This window comes from Pleurodeles waltl, chromosome 11 (assembly GCF_031143425.1).
Source record: "Pleurodeles waltl isolate 20211129_DDA chromosome 11, aPleWal1.hap1.20221129, whole genome shotgun sequence".
NCBI lineage: Eukaryota > Metazoa > Chordata > Amphibia > Caudata > Salamandridae > Pleurodeles > Pleurodeles waltl.
The window spans coordinates 881,098,180-881,118,446 of NC_090450.1; the positions used below are offsets into that span (position 1 = coordinate 881,098,180).

At 44.4% G+C, this 20,267-nt stretch overlaps 2 protein-coding genes across 3 annotated transcripts in view; one reads left to right on the forward strand and one right to left on the reverse strand.

Moving 5' to 3' along the window:
- USP30 (ubiquitin specific peptidase 30) overlaps positions 1-20,267 on the reverse strand; it is a 461,500-nt gene that overhangs the window by 81,563 nt on the left and 359,670 nt on the right. The window lies entirely within an intron of this gene.
- ALKBH2 (alkB homolog 2, alpha-ketoglutarate dependent dioxygenase) overlaps positions 1-20,267 on the forward strand; it is a 108,141-nt gene that overhangs the window by 58,063 nt on the left and 29,811 nt on the right. For both annotated transcript variants that reach the window (XM_069214770.1, XM_069214771.1), the window contains exon 3: positions 17,300-17,498. In XM_069214770.1, the coding sequence (XP_069070871.1) occupies positions 17,300-17,498 (199 nt within the window). The remainder of the gene's footprint in view (positions 1-17,299; positions 17,499-20,267) is intronic.

Sequence of the window (20,267 nt, forward strand, 5' to 3'; positions counted from 1 at the left end):
CCTTGTGTCCCACTTAGTCACCCTGTCCACCTTTGTAGGTAAATGGCTCCACTTTTTGCCTGATATTGATGCTGACTTGACTGATAGTGTGCTGGGACCCTGCTAACCAGGCCCCAGCACCAGTGTTCTTTCCCTAAAAATGTACCATTGTTTCCACAATTGGCACACCACTGGCACACAGATAGGACCCTTGTAAAAGGTACCACTCGTACCAAGGGCCCTGTGACCAGGGAAGATCCCTAAGGGCTGCAGCATGTGTTGTGCCACCCTAGGGACCCCCGCCTAACACATGCACACTGCCATTGCAGATTATGGGGGTCATTACGACCTCGGCGGTCTTGGAAAAAGACCGCTGAGGCCACGGGAGACAGAATACCGCCATTGCCGGCGGTATTCCTGTCTCCCTATTAGGACATTTCCGCTGGGCCAGCGGACGGTAACAGTGTTACTGTCCGCTGGCCCAGCGGAAATGTCACATCAACATTGCAGCCGGCTCGTAATAGAGCCGGCGGCAATGCTGATGTGCAGCGGGTGCAGTAACACCCGTCGCACATTTCACTGCCCGAAATTCGGGCAGTGAAATGCGCGACAGGCTATGCCTGGGGGCCCCTGCACTGCCCATGCCAAGTGCATGGGCAGTGCAGGGGCCCCCAGGGGCACCTCAAGTCCCCTTACCGCCAGCTTTTCAATGGCGGTGTTTACCGCCACGGACAGGCTGGCGGTCAGGGACTCATAATTCCCAGGGCAGCGGTGCTTGCACCGCTGCCCTGAGGATTATGCCCGCCAGGCGGAAACCTGGCGGGAAAGTGGAGGGGCCGACGGTATGGCCGTGGCTTTTCCGCCACGGTCATAATTGCTGGCGGAACACAGACCCCACTTTTGGGGGCAAATCCGGGGGTATAATAAGAAAAACAAGGAGGAGTCACCCCTTCAGCCAGGTCCACCCCTAAGGTGACCAGAGCTGAAGTGACCCCCACCTTGGAAAATCCTCCATCTTGTTTTGGAGGATTTAGCCCAGTAGGGATAGGGATGTGCTCTCCTCCCCAAAGGGAGGGAGTACAAGGAGGGTGTAGCCACCCTCAAGGACAGTAGCCATTGGCTACTCTGCTGTGACCCTAACACACCCCTAAATTCAGTATTTAGGGGCGACTCTGAACCCAGGATTTCAGATTCCTGATGACCCACAAAGAAGAAGGACTGCTGACCTGAAAACCCCGCAGAGAAGAAGGAAGACGACAACTGCTTTGGTCCCAGCCCTACTGGCCTGTCTCCTGATTCAAAGAACCTGCACCAGTGAAGCATCCTGCGGGCCCAGCGACCACTGCCGACTCAGAGGACTGTCCTGCAACTACAAAGGACCACAAACTCTTCCGGACAGCAGAACTGTCTACCTCAAGTAAGAAGAAAGCGTTTTAAAGGGACTCTCACTCCAGAAGTGTGAGTCCCCACCACTCTGCACCCAACGCCCCTGGCCCATGTCCAGAGAAACCAACGACCCAGAGAGGATCCCCAGGCGACTCTGACGACATGTCCACCCTGGACTAACCTCTCTGCACACCCTTACGACTCCTGCAGAAGGATTCCCGAGGACCCCCCTAACCGCTACTGCCTGGAAAGAAGACGCCTGACGCCTGGAAGAAGCACTGCACCTGCAGCCCCCAGGCTCGTGAAGAACCAACCACCAGTGCAGCAGTGAACAGCAGGCGGCCCTCACCTTTGCCCAGTCGGTGGCAGGCCCGAGAAGCCCCCCTGTGCCCTGCCTGCAACGTCTGAGTGACCACAGGGTCCCTCCATTGATTTCAATTACAAACCCAACACCTTGTTTGCCCTCTGCACCCAGCCGCACCTGTGCCGCTGAGGGTGTGCTTTGTGTGCCTATTTGGGACCCCCCTAGTGCTCTACTAAACCCCCCTGGTCTGCTCCGTGAGGACACAGGTACTTACCTGCCAGCAGACTAGAACCGGAGCACCCCCTGTCTCCAAAGGCGCCTGTTATTTGGGCCTCTCTGACCTCTGCACCTCAACAGCCCTGTGTTGCTGGGTGTTTGGGGTTGACTTGAACCCCCAACGGTGAGCTGCCTATGCCCTGGAGACTGAACTTTTAAGTGCTTTATTTACGATATTAACCAACCTGTACTTACCACCCCCCCCCCCCCAGAAACTGTTGAATTTTGCACTGTGTCCACTTTTAAAATAGCTGATTGCCATTTTTTGCCAAACTGTGTACATTCCTGTTTTGATTCAAAGTCCTATCTATACCTATGCAAAGTACCTTACATTTAATGTACTTACGTGCAATTTGAATCTTGTGGTTCTAAAATACATTAAGAAAATAATATTTTTCAATATAAAAAAAAAAACTATTGGCCTGGAGTTAAGTCATTGTTTGTTTATTCTCATTTCAGTGTGTACAACAAATGCTTAACACTACCCTCTAATAAGCCTAACTGGTCGACCACACTACCACAAATAGAGCATTAGTATTATCTATTATTGCCTCTGTCAAGCCTCTTGGGGATCCCCTGGACTCTGTGCACACTATCTCTCATTTTGAGATAGTATATACAGGGCCAGCTTCCCTCAACCTTGAACTGCTGTTGCTCCTCTTCCTATGGCCCCTTGGACACTGCACCTGTGCTGCAAACAGACTGGAACAATACCCTGGACTTTCCTCCATCATCACCCCATACGATTGCACTTTTCCCGCAATTTGTTAGCACTCAAACACCCTTGAACACAACTCCAATACTTTGTTAGAGGGAAATCTGTTAATAAAATAAGACAGATCAATTTGACACAATAATATAGGTTTAATCGATTTTCAGCTGGGAACAACAGGCAGTCTCACATAGAGGCCATGACTGAAGTTCAAAGTTCTGGTTCAAACACCAGTAGCATTTATACTGTAAAAACCACAGAAAACTGTGGTCAAGAGTTCAGCATTGACGTAAGCAACTACAAGCAGTACAGATAAGATAATGAGGTGCCTCTGGAAAGAAGCACGTGCACTTGTTGACCTCATGGGTGGGTAAGTTACACTGATGTCATTCACCATATCTATCTTTCTGCACAGCAAGAGATTATATGTTGCGTGCTGCTCATGGTAGCCCTGCCTTGCAAATACTTATCTGACCCTTACACAGTTCCCCTTACCACGATATGAATGACTTGTGGTTTTTAGGACCCCTGTGCTAAGGAAGTATACACCCTTTTATTCCACCCTGTTCGTGCTAAGTAAACATTTTGAAAGCAACAGTTGGTGCAGCTTTAAAGAAAAACTCTCATTCTAATGTGGCTTGGGCCTCTTGTGTGTTTCAGCACAGCTAACCTAACAATGCAGCATGTGTATAAATTTCCTAAGTAATAAGTGTTTGTTTGTCCTAAATATGACCTGCCTTTTCTATTGAACCCACAGTCTGTCTTTTTTAACATGTCATGTATTAAGCCTTTGACTACTTACATTGGTTTACAACTATCTCTAGCTTAAAATGTTTGTATTGGGATTTGGGAACTTATGTTTGTTTGTATGTGATGTATTCCTATTCTTCCTACATCATTCCCCCCTCTAGTTGATTATTCAACTACTTTTCCTACCTTCCCATCTACTAATGAAACTAGGGGAATCACCACATACCCACTACTCTGTCCCTCCCAATTTAGCTGTCAGACTTTTGCAACATGCCATTATTACCTGAAAAATAAGACACATCAAAAGCAACAACACAATCAAAGGCAAGAAGGCCTTGAACAACCTCGACATCCAGGACGGCACCCATTCGATCCAGCCCTCGAACCACCCATCAGGGGCACCACCCTCATCGATTTTTTTCTTTTGTAGATCATGCAATGTCTGAATAGCCTGAGTTAATGGCCCATTGTCCGCATCATTGGCCGGCACATAAGGATCCAAACTTCTTACACACCCCTCCTTACATGGCTGTCATTAAATCAAATACATATCTGTGTTGCATTAACATCAGCCTAAGGGCTCGGAGTTCCTCCTTGATAGGGTTGAACCCATCTTCAGTTGCATTTATGGTCTTCATCAATTCAAAGCGCATGATCTGCAGCCAGCGTGCAGTTGCTTTCGCCTGAATAAATGGTAGGATGATACCAAAAAAGATTTGGGCATCATTAAATAGTCTGTGTTCCTGTGGAACGTCTTTTCACACTGTAGTACCGAAATGTTCAGCAGTTCTTTTTGTCCGGTAATGGTGAAGCAAGGTTGTTGGATGGCTCATGGGATGGTCATGTAACCGAGAGATGTCTACACCTGGTATCACCATGGAGGGGGTGTGCAAAGTCACTAGGGAGCAGAGACCATTCCAGTTCGGGGGTAGTTGCATGTGGCGCCGGGCCCCACACATCCAGTAGTGATCCATCAGGCTGGAGGTGCCGTCCTGCATATCAGCGTTGTAGGTGGTGATGTTGCAGTTGAGGTTACTCCCCACCTTCACTGTCCCATTCCCTCTGAAACAAAGAGAAAACTGTGTTAATTTCATTTCTATTCTAGGGTGTATGGTAGTCCCTGTCCATGTATATCTCTGTATGTTTGCATCCCATATTTCCTGACATTGGCCTATTATCTTATTAAAGCTTAGTGGACCTTGTGTCTCGGTACCATTTATCATGGGAAAATACTGATCCTGTTATACTAAGAACTGACCTGCCTGCGCAATCAGGGGGCAGGGGTTTAGCTCGTGCAGTAACAGGACTAACGTTAGTTGGCTGTAGCTGTGCTCTCGTTCTGCATAAAAATAGGTTCAGGAGACAATGTGTAATGTTTGGGGATACCTCTTTAGGGAGATGCAATTGATCTACTCCAGCAGCATGGGGGATGAGAGAGCATACATAATAACTGGTGTTGGATGTGGATGTGCCTATACTGTGCATGTGCTGATACCACACATTGTCAAACAAAGCAATATGGAGAGGGTGATGGTCAGTATAATTATCAACAGTTCTACGCATGCATGTAATAATTGATATAGGATCAAAAAAAAAAATTAAAATATCCAAAGGCTAAAAGCAGCAATATCAGTGCAACGAGGAGGAAAAACAAACATAAAATACATAACTTAAAAGAAGAATTGTCTAAGATTGAAGCTTTAGAGGGAGGCTTTACTCCGGTTGCTTCTCCTGTTCTCCCCCCTCTTTTTCCTGCTCGGTGTCCAAAAGGATGGATGGCACTGGGAAGGGTCCATTAAATTTGCAGTTCTTCCATTGTCTTGCAAAATTGCTAAAGTTCCCAAAGGTAATGGTGTTTGTTGATCCTTTATAGGAGATGCGCTGGCGCGCTTCTTGGCTGCACGTGTAACCTGTTTAGAAAATAACTTTGCAACTTTGGTTAGCTCAGACATGTAATCATTCATTTCAGTTTGTACAACTTCAGGTGCACTCTCAGACTCCAACTTATGTCTGGTTGGTGGCACAAATGTGCTCATTGTTCTACCTGTCACTATTTGATGAGGAGTCAAATGGTGCTCTGATCCTGGGGTATTTCTCAAAGCAAAGAGGGCTAACAGACTTGGCATTACGGTGAACACAAGGTCCTGCTTCAATCCACCTTGAGAATGGGCAGAGTACAACAATAAGATAGCGATAATGATTGCATCTGCCAGTCATATCAATGTAGTCAATGTGCAGTTCCTTAAAGGGACCTTGTGGGCTAGGTATTGTGGAAGCTATTACCTTAAAGGTGGGACTTGGTGAATACTGCTGGCACACTGTGCAGGTGTGTATGTACATTGTAATCATCTCATGTAAGTAAGGGACAAACCAATCCTGACATATTTGGAGGGACATATTGTCTCTAGCAGTATGTGAAGGAAGATGTAGCTGGTTTAAAGCTATCAGTAGCAATGCTTGGGGCATGACAGGCTTCCCTGTTGATATTTATCTGTATATTAAATCTGTTCCTGTTTGTGTGCATCCTCTGGCTTCCCACAACTGTTTCTCATGCTCTGGTGCATTTTCTTGTATCTTTCTTATATGCAGGTGAGCTGTCTCTGTGTAATGTCTGGATGCTGTGGTATGTGTATCACTAAGAAGGCGTGTTGCTGCATCTTTGGCTGCCCAATCAGCCAGGACATTTCCACAGGACACACAGTCCTGAGCATTAGTGTGGGCTGTGCATTTCACTACTGCAACTGCATGTGGCAGTGTTAAAGCTTGTATCAAGTCCTCTAAAAGGGGGCAGTGCATGACAGGGCTTCCATCAGACTTGAGAAATCCCTGTCTATTCCACCGCATAATGCTAGAATGCACTGTTGTAGTGACATAGGCTGAATCAGAGTATACTGTTATTATTTCTCCTTCCCCTTGTTTGAGGGCTGCCACTGAAGCTACTAATTCAGCAGCCTGGGCTGAATATTGAGATGGCAAAGTTATCTGTTCAGTTATCTGCAGTGTGTCTGAAGAGTTGTGCTGCATCGCTCTGACCACTGCAGCACCTGTATGTCTTACCTCTGTGTCCTACCTGGAATGGGGTCTTCTGTTGCTTGGCTACACTCATCTGGAGTATATGTGGCACAATCATGGGCATCATCATCAGTGTCTGAAATGGGGTGTGCAAAGAAGGTAGCAGGATTGACTGTGTGGCATTTAACCACCTTCAAGGATGTTAGTGATAATATTATCTCGTAGTCTGATACTCGCTGTGTTGTTAGTGTTGTTTTAGCTTTCTGAATTATTGCAAACACAGCATGTTCAGCATACAGGGTCAAGGGTGCACCCATGACAATGGGAGCACTTTTCTCTACTGCAAAGGCAGCTGTGGCTAGTGCTTGTTCACAAGGGTAATGACTTTTCATGACAGAATCAAGTAGGCCACTAAAATATGCAATTGGTTTGTGGCCTAAAGGATACTTTTGGGTGAGGACAGCCGTCATCACCTGGCCATTACAGTGGCAATTCCTTCCTCTGTTTTCTTGGCTAGTTTCTGCAGGACCAATTTAGCTGCTGCTTTCTCTATTTTATCTTTCTCGCTCTTTTCCTTTTCTTGTCTCTTCTTACAAAAAGTTATTACGTGTGCTTGTATCTCTGTCCATGGTTTGGCCTCTAAGGCAACTATATTATCTAATTTATCCTGCACTTCAGCTGGCAGACGCTTTTTCACTATATTGAAAAATAGTATTGCATTCTGTCCAGTTACATCCCAACTCTCTACCACTTCCTGTGTCCATTTTTCCTTCATTCCGCTAAGGAATTGGGCTGGGTCCTCATTTGGCTACATTGTTTGTGCCATAAGGGACTCAATGTCTGGCCTGTCTGGATACATTTTCCTCATTTGTTTCCAAACAATTCCCCTTATTCTATTAAAGGGTTCCCCTTCACATTTTGGGTTGGTCAATGTCACATCCTTTACTCATGCCTTTGTGAACAGTAGGTCTGCCTCATCTCCTATAAGGGAACTTAGTAAACTCTTAATGTCCCCTATTGCAAGAGTAATCCCTGCAGTATGTTTTTCCAGAGATTCTATCCATTTCCCAGCACCCTCAGCAAGTTGTGGCATTTGTTTTTTTAAAGATTCTTTGTCCATCTGGGGCCATGGTATATATTGAGGCGTCCCTGGGCCCTTGAATATCAAGGGCAGTTGTGACAGGACTGTAGTCCTATTGCCAGTAGGGTGACGAGAGTCATACTTACAAGCACATCTCTGCCACACTCTTAGACTTTTCTGCATATAGGGATAATCCCAGTAAGGATCCCCTGTGCCCTAAAAAATGCACATTTCTGCATTAGCCATGTCTCGGGGTTCAAAGGAACCCTCTCGCGGCCATGGTGTCATCTGTGATGCCAATCCTTCTGTCTAACTTAAAATGTTTGTATTGGGATTTGGGAACTTATGTTTGTTTGTATGTGATGTATTCCTATTCTTCCTACATCAACTTGTATGTCATGTGTTAAAATAGTGTATTTATGGAAACAGTTACATCCATTGCAAATGAATTGTACATTGTGAGAGCATAGAAATAATGACCTGTACCTAGCTGTAGTCAGCACATCAGTACACAGTTGGCATAGCATCAACATCTGTAAAATGATAAACCATAGGTGACAGTAAGTAGAGGTAAAAGGTAGTTAATGCCATCATGCACAGCCACACAATACACCAATAGTCATAGAACTGTGAAGTTGCACTGTCTCACCTGTATGTCATTGGAAGTACTGACGGAAAACTGTGGTTCTGTTGTCCTCATCCTCAGCCTCTTCATCCTCACTGTCATCAGGCTCTACTGCTGCCATAAGGGCATCTCTTGTCTCCTCCTCCTGCAGAAACGGTACATGGCGCCCGAGGGCCAGGTTGTGCAACATGCAGCATGCCACTACTATCTGGCAGACTTTCTCAGGTGAGTAGCCCAGGGATCCACCTGTCAGATGGAGGCACCTGAACTTGGCCTTCAGGAGGCCGGAAGGTCCTTTCGATGATCAGTCTTGTTCGCCCATGTGCCTCATTATAACGTTCTTCAGCCCTTGTCCAGGCATTCCTCACAGGGGTCAGCAGCCACGAAAGGTTTGGGTAGCCAGAGTCACCTGCAGGTATTGAGGGACAACATTTAGCCACACACTATCCTATGAGGTTAACACCAGAGGCATACACTAACATACAGTAGTTGGGGACCAAGGCTCACCTATTAGCCACACTCTGTGCCTCTGTAGTTGGGCCATCACATTTGGGATGCTGCTATTCGTGGGGGTCCATAACTGGCATCGCGCGATGACAGGGCACCACACGGTTTGAACCCTTTCTTCCTAGAGGACATTCTCGCACAGACGACAAAAATCCTCGACACAAGGCTTGCAAAAAAGGCAAAGGGTAGCTCGATCCCGGACCTGCGCGGAAGGGAAAGAACTGACATACGCGCGCTGAGGTGGCGTCTATATAAACTACCATGATGTCATAGACGGCTCCAACGACGCTGAAGAAGCCACGCAGAGCCGGATGACGCATGCGCAACCAGACGACGCCACTTGACGGCGCGCACAGGGTATTGCTCAGCAAAAAGATTCCTGATTCGAACCTGACACCAGGGAATTCAAAGGTAAGGAATCTGCAGCTAGATAGTCTCTACCAGATACTGTGTTCCTGAAGGTGAGTAACTTGTTCTTCATTAGAATACTGTGGGGAGGCAGTGGTCTGGGGCACGTACTTGGATAATTGAGGGAAGGGCGGAGACCATGCTGGGTGGGCGGGAGGGACAGTGGCAGCACAGCGGACCATGTAAAGGGGGGCAGGAGCAAAAAAACAACCATGCAGGACAGGCAAGAGAGGCTGTGGAACTATAGCAGACCATTGAGGGCAGAAGGAAGAAGCAGTGGCAGTACAACCATACATGCCATCAGACTCGATTCAGGCATGAGACTTCCGGTGTTTTAAGCCCAAAAGGGCTTTATTTTATCTGTCTCCTGCATAAAATCTCCTTTTTTCAATGTAAGCCTCTGGGGAAAATCAATTTCCCCAGTTTGTTTTCCAAAATCACCCTCTTACAAGTTCAAAATGTTGGCAAGTATAGTACATTGGATCATGGAGGGCAGAAGGAATGGGGTAGGGACATGTACTTGGATAACAGAAGGCAGGAAGGAGATGGGGAGGGGCACTACACTGACCTTCCACGGTAGGCATCAGGGGTTGCAGCAGCATAATATACCACACAGGGCAAGCTGGGTGGCAGTGCAGCACAAAGGACCATGGAAAGCAATGGGGAGGGGACAAGGCCATGCACATGGACAACAGAGAGAAGAGGGGAACAAGGCAATGGCAGTAAGTTAATCAAACCAGACAGACAGGATGGGCGGTTGGAGCATAACAGACCATGAAGGTCAGGAGGGAGGGGGCAGCGGCACATCAACAGACCAGACGAGGCAGGAGAGGGAGGGGATGGGGCCTGTATATGGAAAACGGAGGACAGTGTGAAAGGGGGCAGGGCAGGGCAGGAGCAGCAAGCTGACCATGGAGGCGAGGCAGGATGGGCACTGGAAGCACAACACACCATTAACTACAACAGTGAGACTATAATGGCATACACACAGACAACGGAAGGAAGGTAGGAGGGGGTCAGAGGCCACAAGCTAACCACACAGGGCAGATGGGGGGCTGTGGTAGCTCCTACGACCATGTATGGCAAGTGGGAGGGTTACCAGCACAACTGCCATGGTGGGTAAGAGGAAGGGGACAGGGGCATGCACAAAAGACCATGGAGGACAGAAGGGAGTGGGGTAGGGGCGGGACACAGACAAGAAAGGGCAGGGTGAGGTGCTTCACAACAGACCATGCAGGGCAGGCAGGAGGATCAGTTGCAGCACAACATTGAGGGTAGAAGGGCAGAAGGGCAAATGGGAGTGGCAGCAAAATGGACCATGGAGGACAGGACGGAGGGGATAGGGGCATGGAACTCGGACAGGCAGGGTGGAGGTGACAGAGACAGGTGGCAGCCAGCTGGCCATGCTAGACTGGTGGAAGGGACATTGGCAGCTCAACACAACATTCAGAATAGATAGAAGGGGCAGTAGCAGGCCCATTGAACATGGTGGGCAGAAAGGAGGGAGCAGGGACATGCACACAGACATCGGAGGGCAGGAGGAGGGAGGGTAGAGGCAGTGAGCTAAGCACTGAGGCTAAGCAGTAGGGCAATTTTGGGGCATAGAATTGGGCAACGCAGGGCAGGAAGAGTGGGAGGGATATCAAGCTAAATAGAGGGCAGTGGCATCACATCGGACCATGCAGGGCAGGAGGGAGGGGGCTGGTGCATGGACTTGGACAACAGAGGGTAGGGAGAAGGTGGATGAGGCAGCAAGCTCACTGTTCAAAGCTGGCGGGAAGGGCAGTGGCAGAACAACAGCCACAAAGGCCTGTGATGAGGGCGCAGGGTCATGGACTTGGACAATGGTTGGCAAGGGGGGAGCAGAAGTAGCAAGCTTGGGTCAGGACAGCACAATGCCAGGCCATGCCCTGCATCCAACACCCCATCCACTTAACCTTTGTGCATTGCGATGGGCGTCTTACGTAATGTTAAAAACCCCAAGAAATTTACTGAAAAATAAAAGTTACAGGGATGTAATGGTTAGGAAATAGAATTAAAAAAAAAAAGTGGAAATTCAATAAAAAAACTAAAGGTTACAGGAACATTACGGTTAGGTTCAGATTTTACATGCACAAAACCATAGAAATTCAGCTGTTACAGTTAGTTATTTCAAATAACTAAAACTTTTATTCTAAGGTGTCTATAACTCGCGCCCTCGCCATGCACAGTTTTCTCATTAATAATTTTCCTGCAAATGTTATTGTGAATGATGTCATTAAAGATGTCATGAGTGATGTGATATCCGGGGTTATTAGCAGCGCACAGTGTCAACACTACCCACTTTTCTACTTAAATGCACTTAATTTATCAATGTAGGTTCAGTGACTGTTAAGGGTTTGATACAGGTAAAGACCGTCTCTAGGGGGGCATTAGTTATGTAACGACTTGAGAATCTGAAGGAGCTTGGTTTTCCTCAAAAAGATGTATACAGATTGCACACGGTGTTCAGAATAAGTGACTCATTCATCTGTGGTACATAGACAACATGAACTTGGCTACTTGTGAAGTGTATGGTATGGGGCCAATGTTGCTTTACCTACGAGGGTTGTAAGTATGGTAACAGAAAAGATGCTTCATATTATTATGAGCTATTTTGTACTTACTTTCATAGCTCTATTGGTATACCTGTTTAAAGTGCAATGTGTACAAAAGAAGCTTGGATGATGGCATCAATGATGTCGTTTGAGATCTCATCAGTGATGCCATAATTGACGTCATAGAACATGTTATGAGTGATATCATATGTGAGATCATAAGCAGTGCGTGACGGGCACAAGTTTAGTTAGCACTGCTAAATATATCTGGTGAATTTCTGTGTTTTTTTCCTTCAAAATGTTAATGTTATCACTGACATAGTCACCCAACGTTATATATATATACTTATATATATATATATATATATATATATATATATATATATATATATATACCTACCTACCTACCTCTCGGGCATCTAGTGGCCGCTGGGGTGCATATTGGGAGTGAACTCAGACCATTGGGCCTGATCTAGGGAGGGTGCATTGCCAAATGCCCGGGCAGGCTATCCCACCCTTTTTTTATTGCCTGTTTTTAATCCCTGTTGTCTGGTCGACTTTCTGTTCCCTGCCTCATAGTGGGAAGATTGTGGGGTAAACATCCCCAATCCGCTTTCCCACTTGCCCCGAGGGTGGGCATATTGGGGATTAACAATTTAATCTGCTGACTGTTGCATATGTTCTGGGGTGGGAGCATTGTCAGTGCCTGGGTAGCCCCCCACATCAATTTTTAGGGTCGAGCGCACAAGCGCTCTGGACCATGTTGTAATCTCTATGTGGGCTTCTCACCACGCCCATGTCATGCCCGTCACTTTCATTAGTTTGTGGGCTTGCATTTTAAACATCAATTTATTTCATTTGTGAAAGGCATGCATATGTCATGCCTTTTCCGGTGTTTAGCCCTCCTCGAGCGCACCGGTAAACTATGGAAAACATACGAGGCTCTGTGTTTTAAGCTGCACTGCAGAGTAAGTGCAGTGGACGTCAGATAACTGTGTCACATGTGTCCTTAAAAAAACAGCAGATTTCAAAATTTATGTTTATGAGGCCACACCACCATATTGTAAATTTCCTCAATAATAAAAGTGGCCCCCTCCCCTCCAAATTACCTTATCTAAACCTTGTTTAAAAGATTCAAATGAGTGGTTTATGAAAAATGTGGCCAATCTAAAATGAATTCTGCAATTATAATAAATCTGTTGGAATAAGATCATTCGCATTACAAGACAAACGGGAGATGCTCCCAATGTGCTATATAACATGGAGCATCAAAAGGGCTCCAAATCGAAGAAACAAAATTGGCAACATGTATCAAGCACCTACCACACCAGAAGAATTAAAGCCACTTTTATGCACATCTCAGTAGTATTGCAAGAAATTCCTTACTTTCTTTGATAACATAATTTCCAAAGTCCAGGTCGTGATTTCTTGCAAAGATGAACCATCACCAGCACCCTTCAGTGATCCTCTCAACACTTCAGGTCCCACGTCCTTGATTTTGGTGAGAACTGACCATGTGATGTCTCTTACCTTCTCCTTCCCGGCCTCAAAAGGGCCTTTTTGAAGCAATTCTTCTCTGCCACGGCAGACAACTTAACATGGGGGATTAATGTATCCTTTCCTAAAGGGACGCATTCTAGACCAACCTAAACACACAAAAATAACTTCTCTTCTGAAAAACTGTACAGCGTACAGCAAATCCAGAAGACCTTTGACGCTATTTTGCCAACTTCCAACTTTTCCTTTGTCATCAAAATCATGTAGAGACATGTTACTAACCAACTGCAAGAATTAGTTGAGTCTAATATTCTCTTCCATGACTTAGAATAAGGGTTCAAGCCTGTCGGGAGAACAGAAACTACTTGCAAACATACAGGAAAATCTCCTCTCCATCCTGGAAGAATGGCAGTAAGCAGCTTTAATGCTCCTTTGACTGTTTATGGCAACGAGATGCTTATAAAGAGACAGGGCCACGATATCTCGAATTGCATCCTCTCATTCCTTTATAAGAGAAGCCAGTGAGTGTTCATCTTATAAGAGGAACCGTTAAAACTAAGGTGGACATACGAAGGGTCTTACAGGGGCCTGCCCTCTCACCCTTATTGTTCAACATTTATATGCTTGAAGTATTGTCAAGTACATTTCTACATATGGCACCCAAATCTGGGCAACAATACTGAGAGCCAGTCCAGTGCAGTGGAATGCCTAAATCACATACCGCACTGGCTGAAAGAAAATTGCTTTGGCCTGAATGGAGTGAAAATAGAGGTCTCAGCTTGAGTAGGACCTGAGCACAACAGGCTTCCTTTTGCATGCCAACGAGCCCAGGCTACCCTATGTCTACCTGTCACAAAGTAAGAAGTCCAGGGATGATCGTGGATACAGATTTGTCATTTGCCCTCTAATTGGAGACTAAGCTACTATTGACCATGCTCAGAAAGAAGCTGCTGCTGATGCAAACTAAAACACAAAAGAGCATACTTCAGAGGGAGAAATCATAGTTTCATCATAAATGAATGATTAAAAGAATGATTACCCCAGTCTGGTTGTGCTGGTCTTAAATGTTTACTGTAACCTAATTTGCGGACAGGGTGAGAATTGTTGCCCACTGTATGAAACCAGTAATTAAAATGAATAAAGAGCACTTTCTAGAGCCACACTTGAATCCTCGCACTTGAAAAAGGTTAATGGCATGAAAACATGTTTTGCAAGCCCATCTATCGAGAAACAAAGATTTATTTCTTGGCTCACTTCTGAAAAGGGAGAACAGGCTCAGAACAAAATCCTTAATTATGAGGAACGTACACATAAAAAACAACATAAGAGACAATTAAGAAACCAGCAACACCAGACCCGACCCAAGTGTGCCTACAGAGAGGAAGGCTATAGAGCATGCCATTGACAAGTCTTGGAAGAAGAGATCTGTCTCCATGAACATGCAGTTCCAACTGGCACCATACCCCTGTAAAACTTCTGGAGGTGAGACTACAGAAATAGAAAACTCGTCCAAGGGGCAACATTCCATATGTTCACTGACAGAGATTTTCTACAGAGGTGTAGTCCCAATACAGACCTTTACAAAAGTCCATGCTATGATCCTATACATCACCCTTCATAAAGTTCTGACCACTAATGTATCCATGGTTAGGACACATAAATAAGACTGCAAGAAAAGCCTGGGTAAAATAAATCATTCCTAATCTCAGCAAACTATTGGTAATGATTGGATCAACATCGTGGAAGAAACACACAAAGACAGCAATGATCCAAGTACTCTGCTCTGCATGCCCATGTGCAGATTGCACTAGAAGCGACAGGAAACAGAGAGGCAGAAGCATAGAAGACGACCTTGTCATAGGATGCCAACCATCAGTAAACACAAGATAAAGGTATATTTGGCATGAGTGGAATTTGAACATTGGAGATACAGTCAGACAGCTAAAGGAAACTGGACTCCCTTTTCACTGAGGAGGCTGAAACGCTCCACATCAGTTACTGAGAACGCAAAAAGAAACTTGGACTTTGTTATATAAAGACACCAAATGTGTGCAATTTTCTGGAAGGTTATGATGAGGGGATTATATAACCTGCTCTCAAAGGGACGCGTGATTATATCGTTGGATCAGAATGCAGTAAATAAATGATAGGGTCTATAATATCATTTGAAGGGAAGAAACAATGTGTTTGTGAAGTCATATTCTTTTCATTAATGTTTTTTATCCCAAACATTGCATAAAGTTGCACGGTCACATGTATAAAGGTGCATGGACAAAAGTGGTGAATAATAACTAGGGATGTGTTGTGGTAAAGTAATATTAATTACTGTAAATAAAAGATAAGCAGCACCACAATAAAGTCAAGGTGCTTGGTCATTTAATCATTTAATTGATTACTGACTTAAGGAAGTTTATTGTACCAGTTTATTGAAGGCCTCACATTCAGCAGTCCGTAAATAGTCATACTCTTTATATTGGTCTGCATGCTGTTTGGAGGCATTTGAGAATGTTCATATTGCCATGAATAATGCTGTGTACTCTAACCTATCCCTCACCTATTCATACCTTATCGAAGGTGGAAGATTGATTGGGTCATGTTAAGTGGCTAATAAGTCTAGGGGCGCCTTTTGAGGAGACCCCAATATGGACCTAGTAGGTTCCCAATATTTTCCACCCCTTCATAAGATATCTTAAGGGTTGGTCTAATCCTTACCTGTCCGTGTTAGTTATTTAGCCCCCAGACTGAAGACTATCTCACCTGTGCTCATTGGCAGTCCAACATTGGTGCTGTTGAGGTTGCCTGACTACCCAATACTGTATAAATTGTGGAGGTGGCACTGGGCTGGGGTTGTAGATCATAGCCCAGGACTGTAAGTCATTCGTTGATGACCATGTTGTGGAGCATGAGTAACTCTAGTTTCAGTCGATGGACTTGTTTCTTGCATATTCCCTGATAGAGGCACATGGATCTGTTTTGAGAACCAGAATGGCTTATTTTGGCGGACTGAGGGCAGTTTATTATACCAGTCCACAAGACTAGAGCCTCATTCAGCCGTCTCGGTTGGGGGGTGGGGGAATGGGTCCAGAAGATGTGAATCCAGTAGTTGAACAGATCCATGCTTATCTCTTTTCCAAGTGGCTGCCGTCCAACGTGGTAATGCACGGCACCACATATTTTCTTTTACACACCATATTTTCAGATTTCATTGTCAACAATATTTCCATGCACCCTATGTACTCCTGCTACATTTGGTTCCATATGTGTCCATGCCAACCAAGTAAAGATGTGAAATGTTTTTTGTGGTGTCATCATCCTATGGCGCCTTAACTTAGTTCATACAGGAGGTCGTCAGCAATGTTTGAGCTTGCCAGTTTTGTGGACAATTCAACCTAGCATCTGAGGTGCATCATTCAGTACAAAGAGAATTATGCATATAAACCCCTCTCAACATACCTGAGTGAATTACGGACAGTTGTGTACTAATTTTGCATGGTTTATGCCTTAAAATATTTATTGCCAAATATCCCTCATTTTGAAACCGTACTGTATATTCGTGTATACCACCAATATTTTCTGTTTGAAAAAGACCATTATGTGATTATGGAATGTGAAGAATGCATGTGGTTACAGTATTTAAATGTCAAAAACATTTTCTTTGTTACATAAAATATGGAAATGTTTGGGATACTGCATGTTTCCTACCGTGTAACCCATGACAACAGGTCTAGAATAAATGTATTAGTTTTCCCTTGGTAAATCAGTGGAAAACGGTTGGTTTGTGAGTTCTGTGTTCGGGAAAAAAGTGGGTAACCACTTATTTTAACTGAAACCTTGTTGTAATAGTTTCCTTAAGACTGCATAATACCGTATTCATGGATGCATTTTTGGGTTTCGAGTTGGCAAATGTGTATGTCTTTGAAATAAAGGATCTTTAATGAAACAGTAATATATATATATATATAATCTTCAACAGATGGAACGATAACCATCTGACGGCTGCACCTATCCCGTTAGTCAGATCCCAATTATTGAAACAACATCGTATGGAGCAAGAGCCTATTCAGTTCATTGAATTTATTTCTTAAAGGGGTAACACAAAGTCCTGAAGTAAGATGTCAACGCGTTTCGGCAGAACGCCTTCTACTGGACAAAATATATATATATCTTAAATTTCATCTTCCAACAGGTGATCTTACCAAGGTGCAGGTTTTTGGAAAATGGCACAACATTGCAAGAAAACAGGTAACCTATGGAGATGCTGGACTAACCTATACTTATTCGGGGGTTACATTGTCGCCTAAACCATGGGTACCAATACTGGATTGCATCAGGAACCGTGTATCCGAAGCTACAGGGCACACCTTTAATTTTGTTCTGATAAACAGGTAAATATTTCTTTCAATCTGTTTGCAGTTCTATACTTCAGACATATATTATATTATTGAGATTTCTTTCAGATCTCTTCTATAAGAGGGACCTTAATAAATAGAAATAATTCACACTGTGTATCATCTATAAAATAACAGAAGGTTCAGGTGAGTAGCAGAAGTCAAGCCGCAATACATTTACAGTGGAGAACATAGTTGGACCTTGTACGAAGTCGACTTCCAGTCTTGGGGTTCTGTATGTATGCATCATAATAACACCCACCTTCAACGATCCTTACAACACTAGGAGTAAGGAAATGTACCTTTGGCTTGAGTATAGCAGAAAGTATTAGATGGGTCTTCACACTTATATACAGAAAGAAGGATTTGTGTGCTACAAGCTGATGTGCCAACCATAGCTAAGAAAACATGAAAAAGGTCACATGGACTGGCCAAAATGTTGAACATGTTGATGGCAGGTGTACTTTTAAAATGCTTACAGACTAGGTACATGTTGCAGATTCTGGTTGAGCTAAGAACATGTATGCCCTAAGAGGATTGTGTGTTATTTAACACTGAAATACGAACAGTAGGTAATACTCAATACCATAAAATAACAGATTGTGGTATACATGCATAAACCTTTGCTGTCAGCCTATTTAGCCAGTTAGACTAACAAATGCGAGGACGTTAATGCTAAAATGAGTGATGCAGATACAGCTCTGGGAAAATAATGACACTTAAGCATGACACTATAGGTAGGTTATCTTTAGTTTACAGAGTCATGTTTAATGCCTCTTCCTCCTCCTTCATAGTGACTCGAAGTTCTTTGAATCAGAAATCACTTGGTAACAGGGGAGGACTCTTTTGAGAGCGAATTAGTGGTTTACAATATGTGCCTAGTTTGATCTGCTGAGATTAGATTTTACATTCATAATCCAAGGCATTCTGGTCACTTGCTCCAAGCATAGAATTCGCATTAGAAAAAGGATGGACTGGGGCAGCAGCATTTTGAGGCAAGTACATTTATTTTAGGTAGTCTTGTGCCAAGGTGTTGTAAGGCCTAGTTCTAATTTTTGTTTCTTTTTTCGTGAAAGGCCAAACGCTGCAGTTTCCAAACATTAAATGACCATAAAGATGGGGTAGGGGGCTGTTCCAAGGGGTTAAAACTGTTATCATCCGATATGGTTTCTTTGGGCGTGCGTGTTCTGAAGTGTTGCACAAATACTTAGTGAGCTTGGTGTTATGTTTCTTACATCGAATATTCTTATTTTACAGGTTGTCATCCCGATAATTAAAAGATTTCAGGGACATTTAATAACATTGCAAACATTGGTGGAGTTACAATTGGTGAACCGTTTCAGTTGCCAAGGTCCCATAGGTGGGCCATAAAAGTCTGTGGCCCCAGTTTGTCCCATATCCAGAACTATACAAACACAAGGGGTGATGAACAGGGGAAATACACCGTGCGTCCTCCAAAACGTTAACACATCTACTCACATAGAGTACGGTGTATCAAGAGAGAGTGCGGAAGAACACTTTATTCCGTATTACATATCTCTAGGTGGAAAGACCAGATCCGGTTTTTCTGAATGAGGAGGCCTCTTGCACGTAATGTGGTATGCTTCATCGAAGGATTCCCCACCCCGCCCTGGTATGATGGTACCACCAGGGCGGACTGAACCTCATGAGTATGATGGATTTCTTGATAAATAAATTCCGAGATAATTACAGGGATCCAGATAAAAAAATACCTTAGAGTAACCCTTTACCATAGGTATGGTTAAAAGAACTGAAAAATATGTTTATGGGCACTATGACCCTCACATCCATGATTTTGTTTGCCGAGAGGCATTGTGACCTTCACAACTATTATCCTACCAACAGGCTTCTGCCCATAAACTAGCCTAACACACAGTCTCAGGCGTTCATCATGGCTAGCAAGGGTAGCGATAGTAAAGCTCTCCTAACTAATGTAATACCTGTACATGCAGGTGACTCAAGGAATTCCTACCTTGCCTGCTAGGAATGACCACCTAGGAAATAATATCTTACTAAATGTTGGTTTATACAATAGAAATAGATGTAAATTCAGTACACGTGATCCTTTAAGTGACGCTACAAAGCGAAACATGCTACACACATGAAATAGTGGTTCTGTGGAAGGCTAAATCTCTGTTCAAAAACATATCATAATGATAAAATGATAAGGATAGCCGAGCCTGTTAATAAACTGCTGCCCTATATTAGAAATTGGGGCCATCAGGTATGTAAAGTTGCAGTGTGTCGATCCTCTCTGCTTGGGTAGTCTAAATTTATCTTAAACCCAAAGACTGGATAATAGCACGTCATGCTTGTGTCCCCTGAACTGGGGGCCAATAAATGCACTTTCTCAAGGAGCGGCATCTGTCTGTTTACCTACATTGCTCTCCCCGGTCTGCCGAACATAGGTTAGTGGGAGGGGCTGCTAAAAGCCGGACTGACACTATATTGGGGCATGGCTGAAAGCGTGTATACAACCAATGACGGCCAACGGAGAACCCATAGTGGCACATGATTGGATGACCTATTGTGACACACCATAGTTACACACTATCGGATAATGTATTATGTCACATTACTATAGTCATGGGAGATGTAGTTCATTTGGGGGCGTGGTCTGAAGGGGAACCTGCTGAATGTTGTGTCAGTTCACGCAAAGAAAGGATCATGATAGTAGTTCAGTTAAAATAAAGGATGTTTTTTTCATTAAGGTACTGGTGATAAACTGAATGAAATTCCGCACCA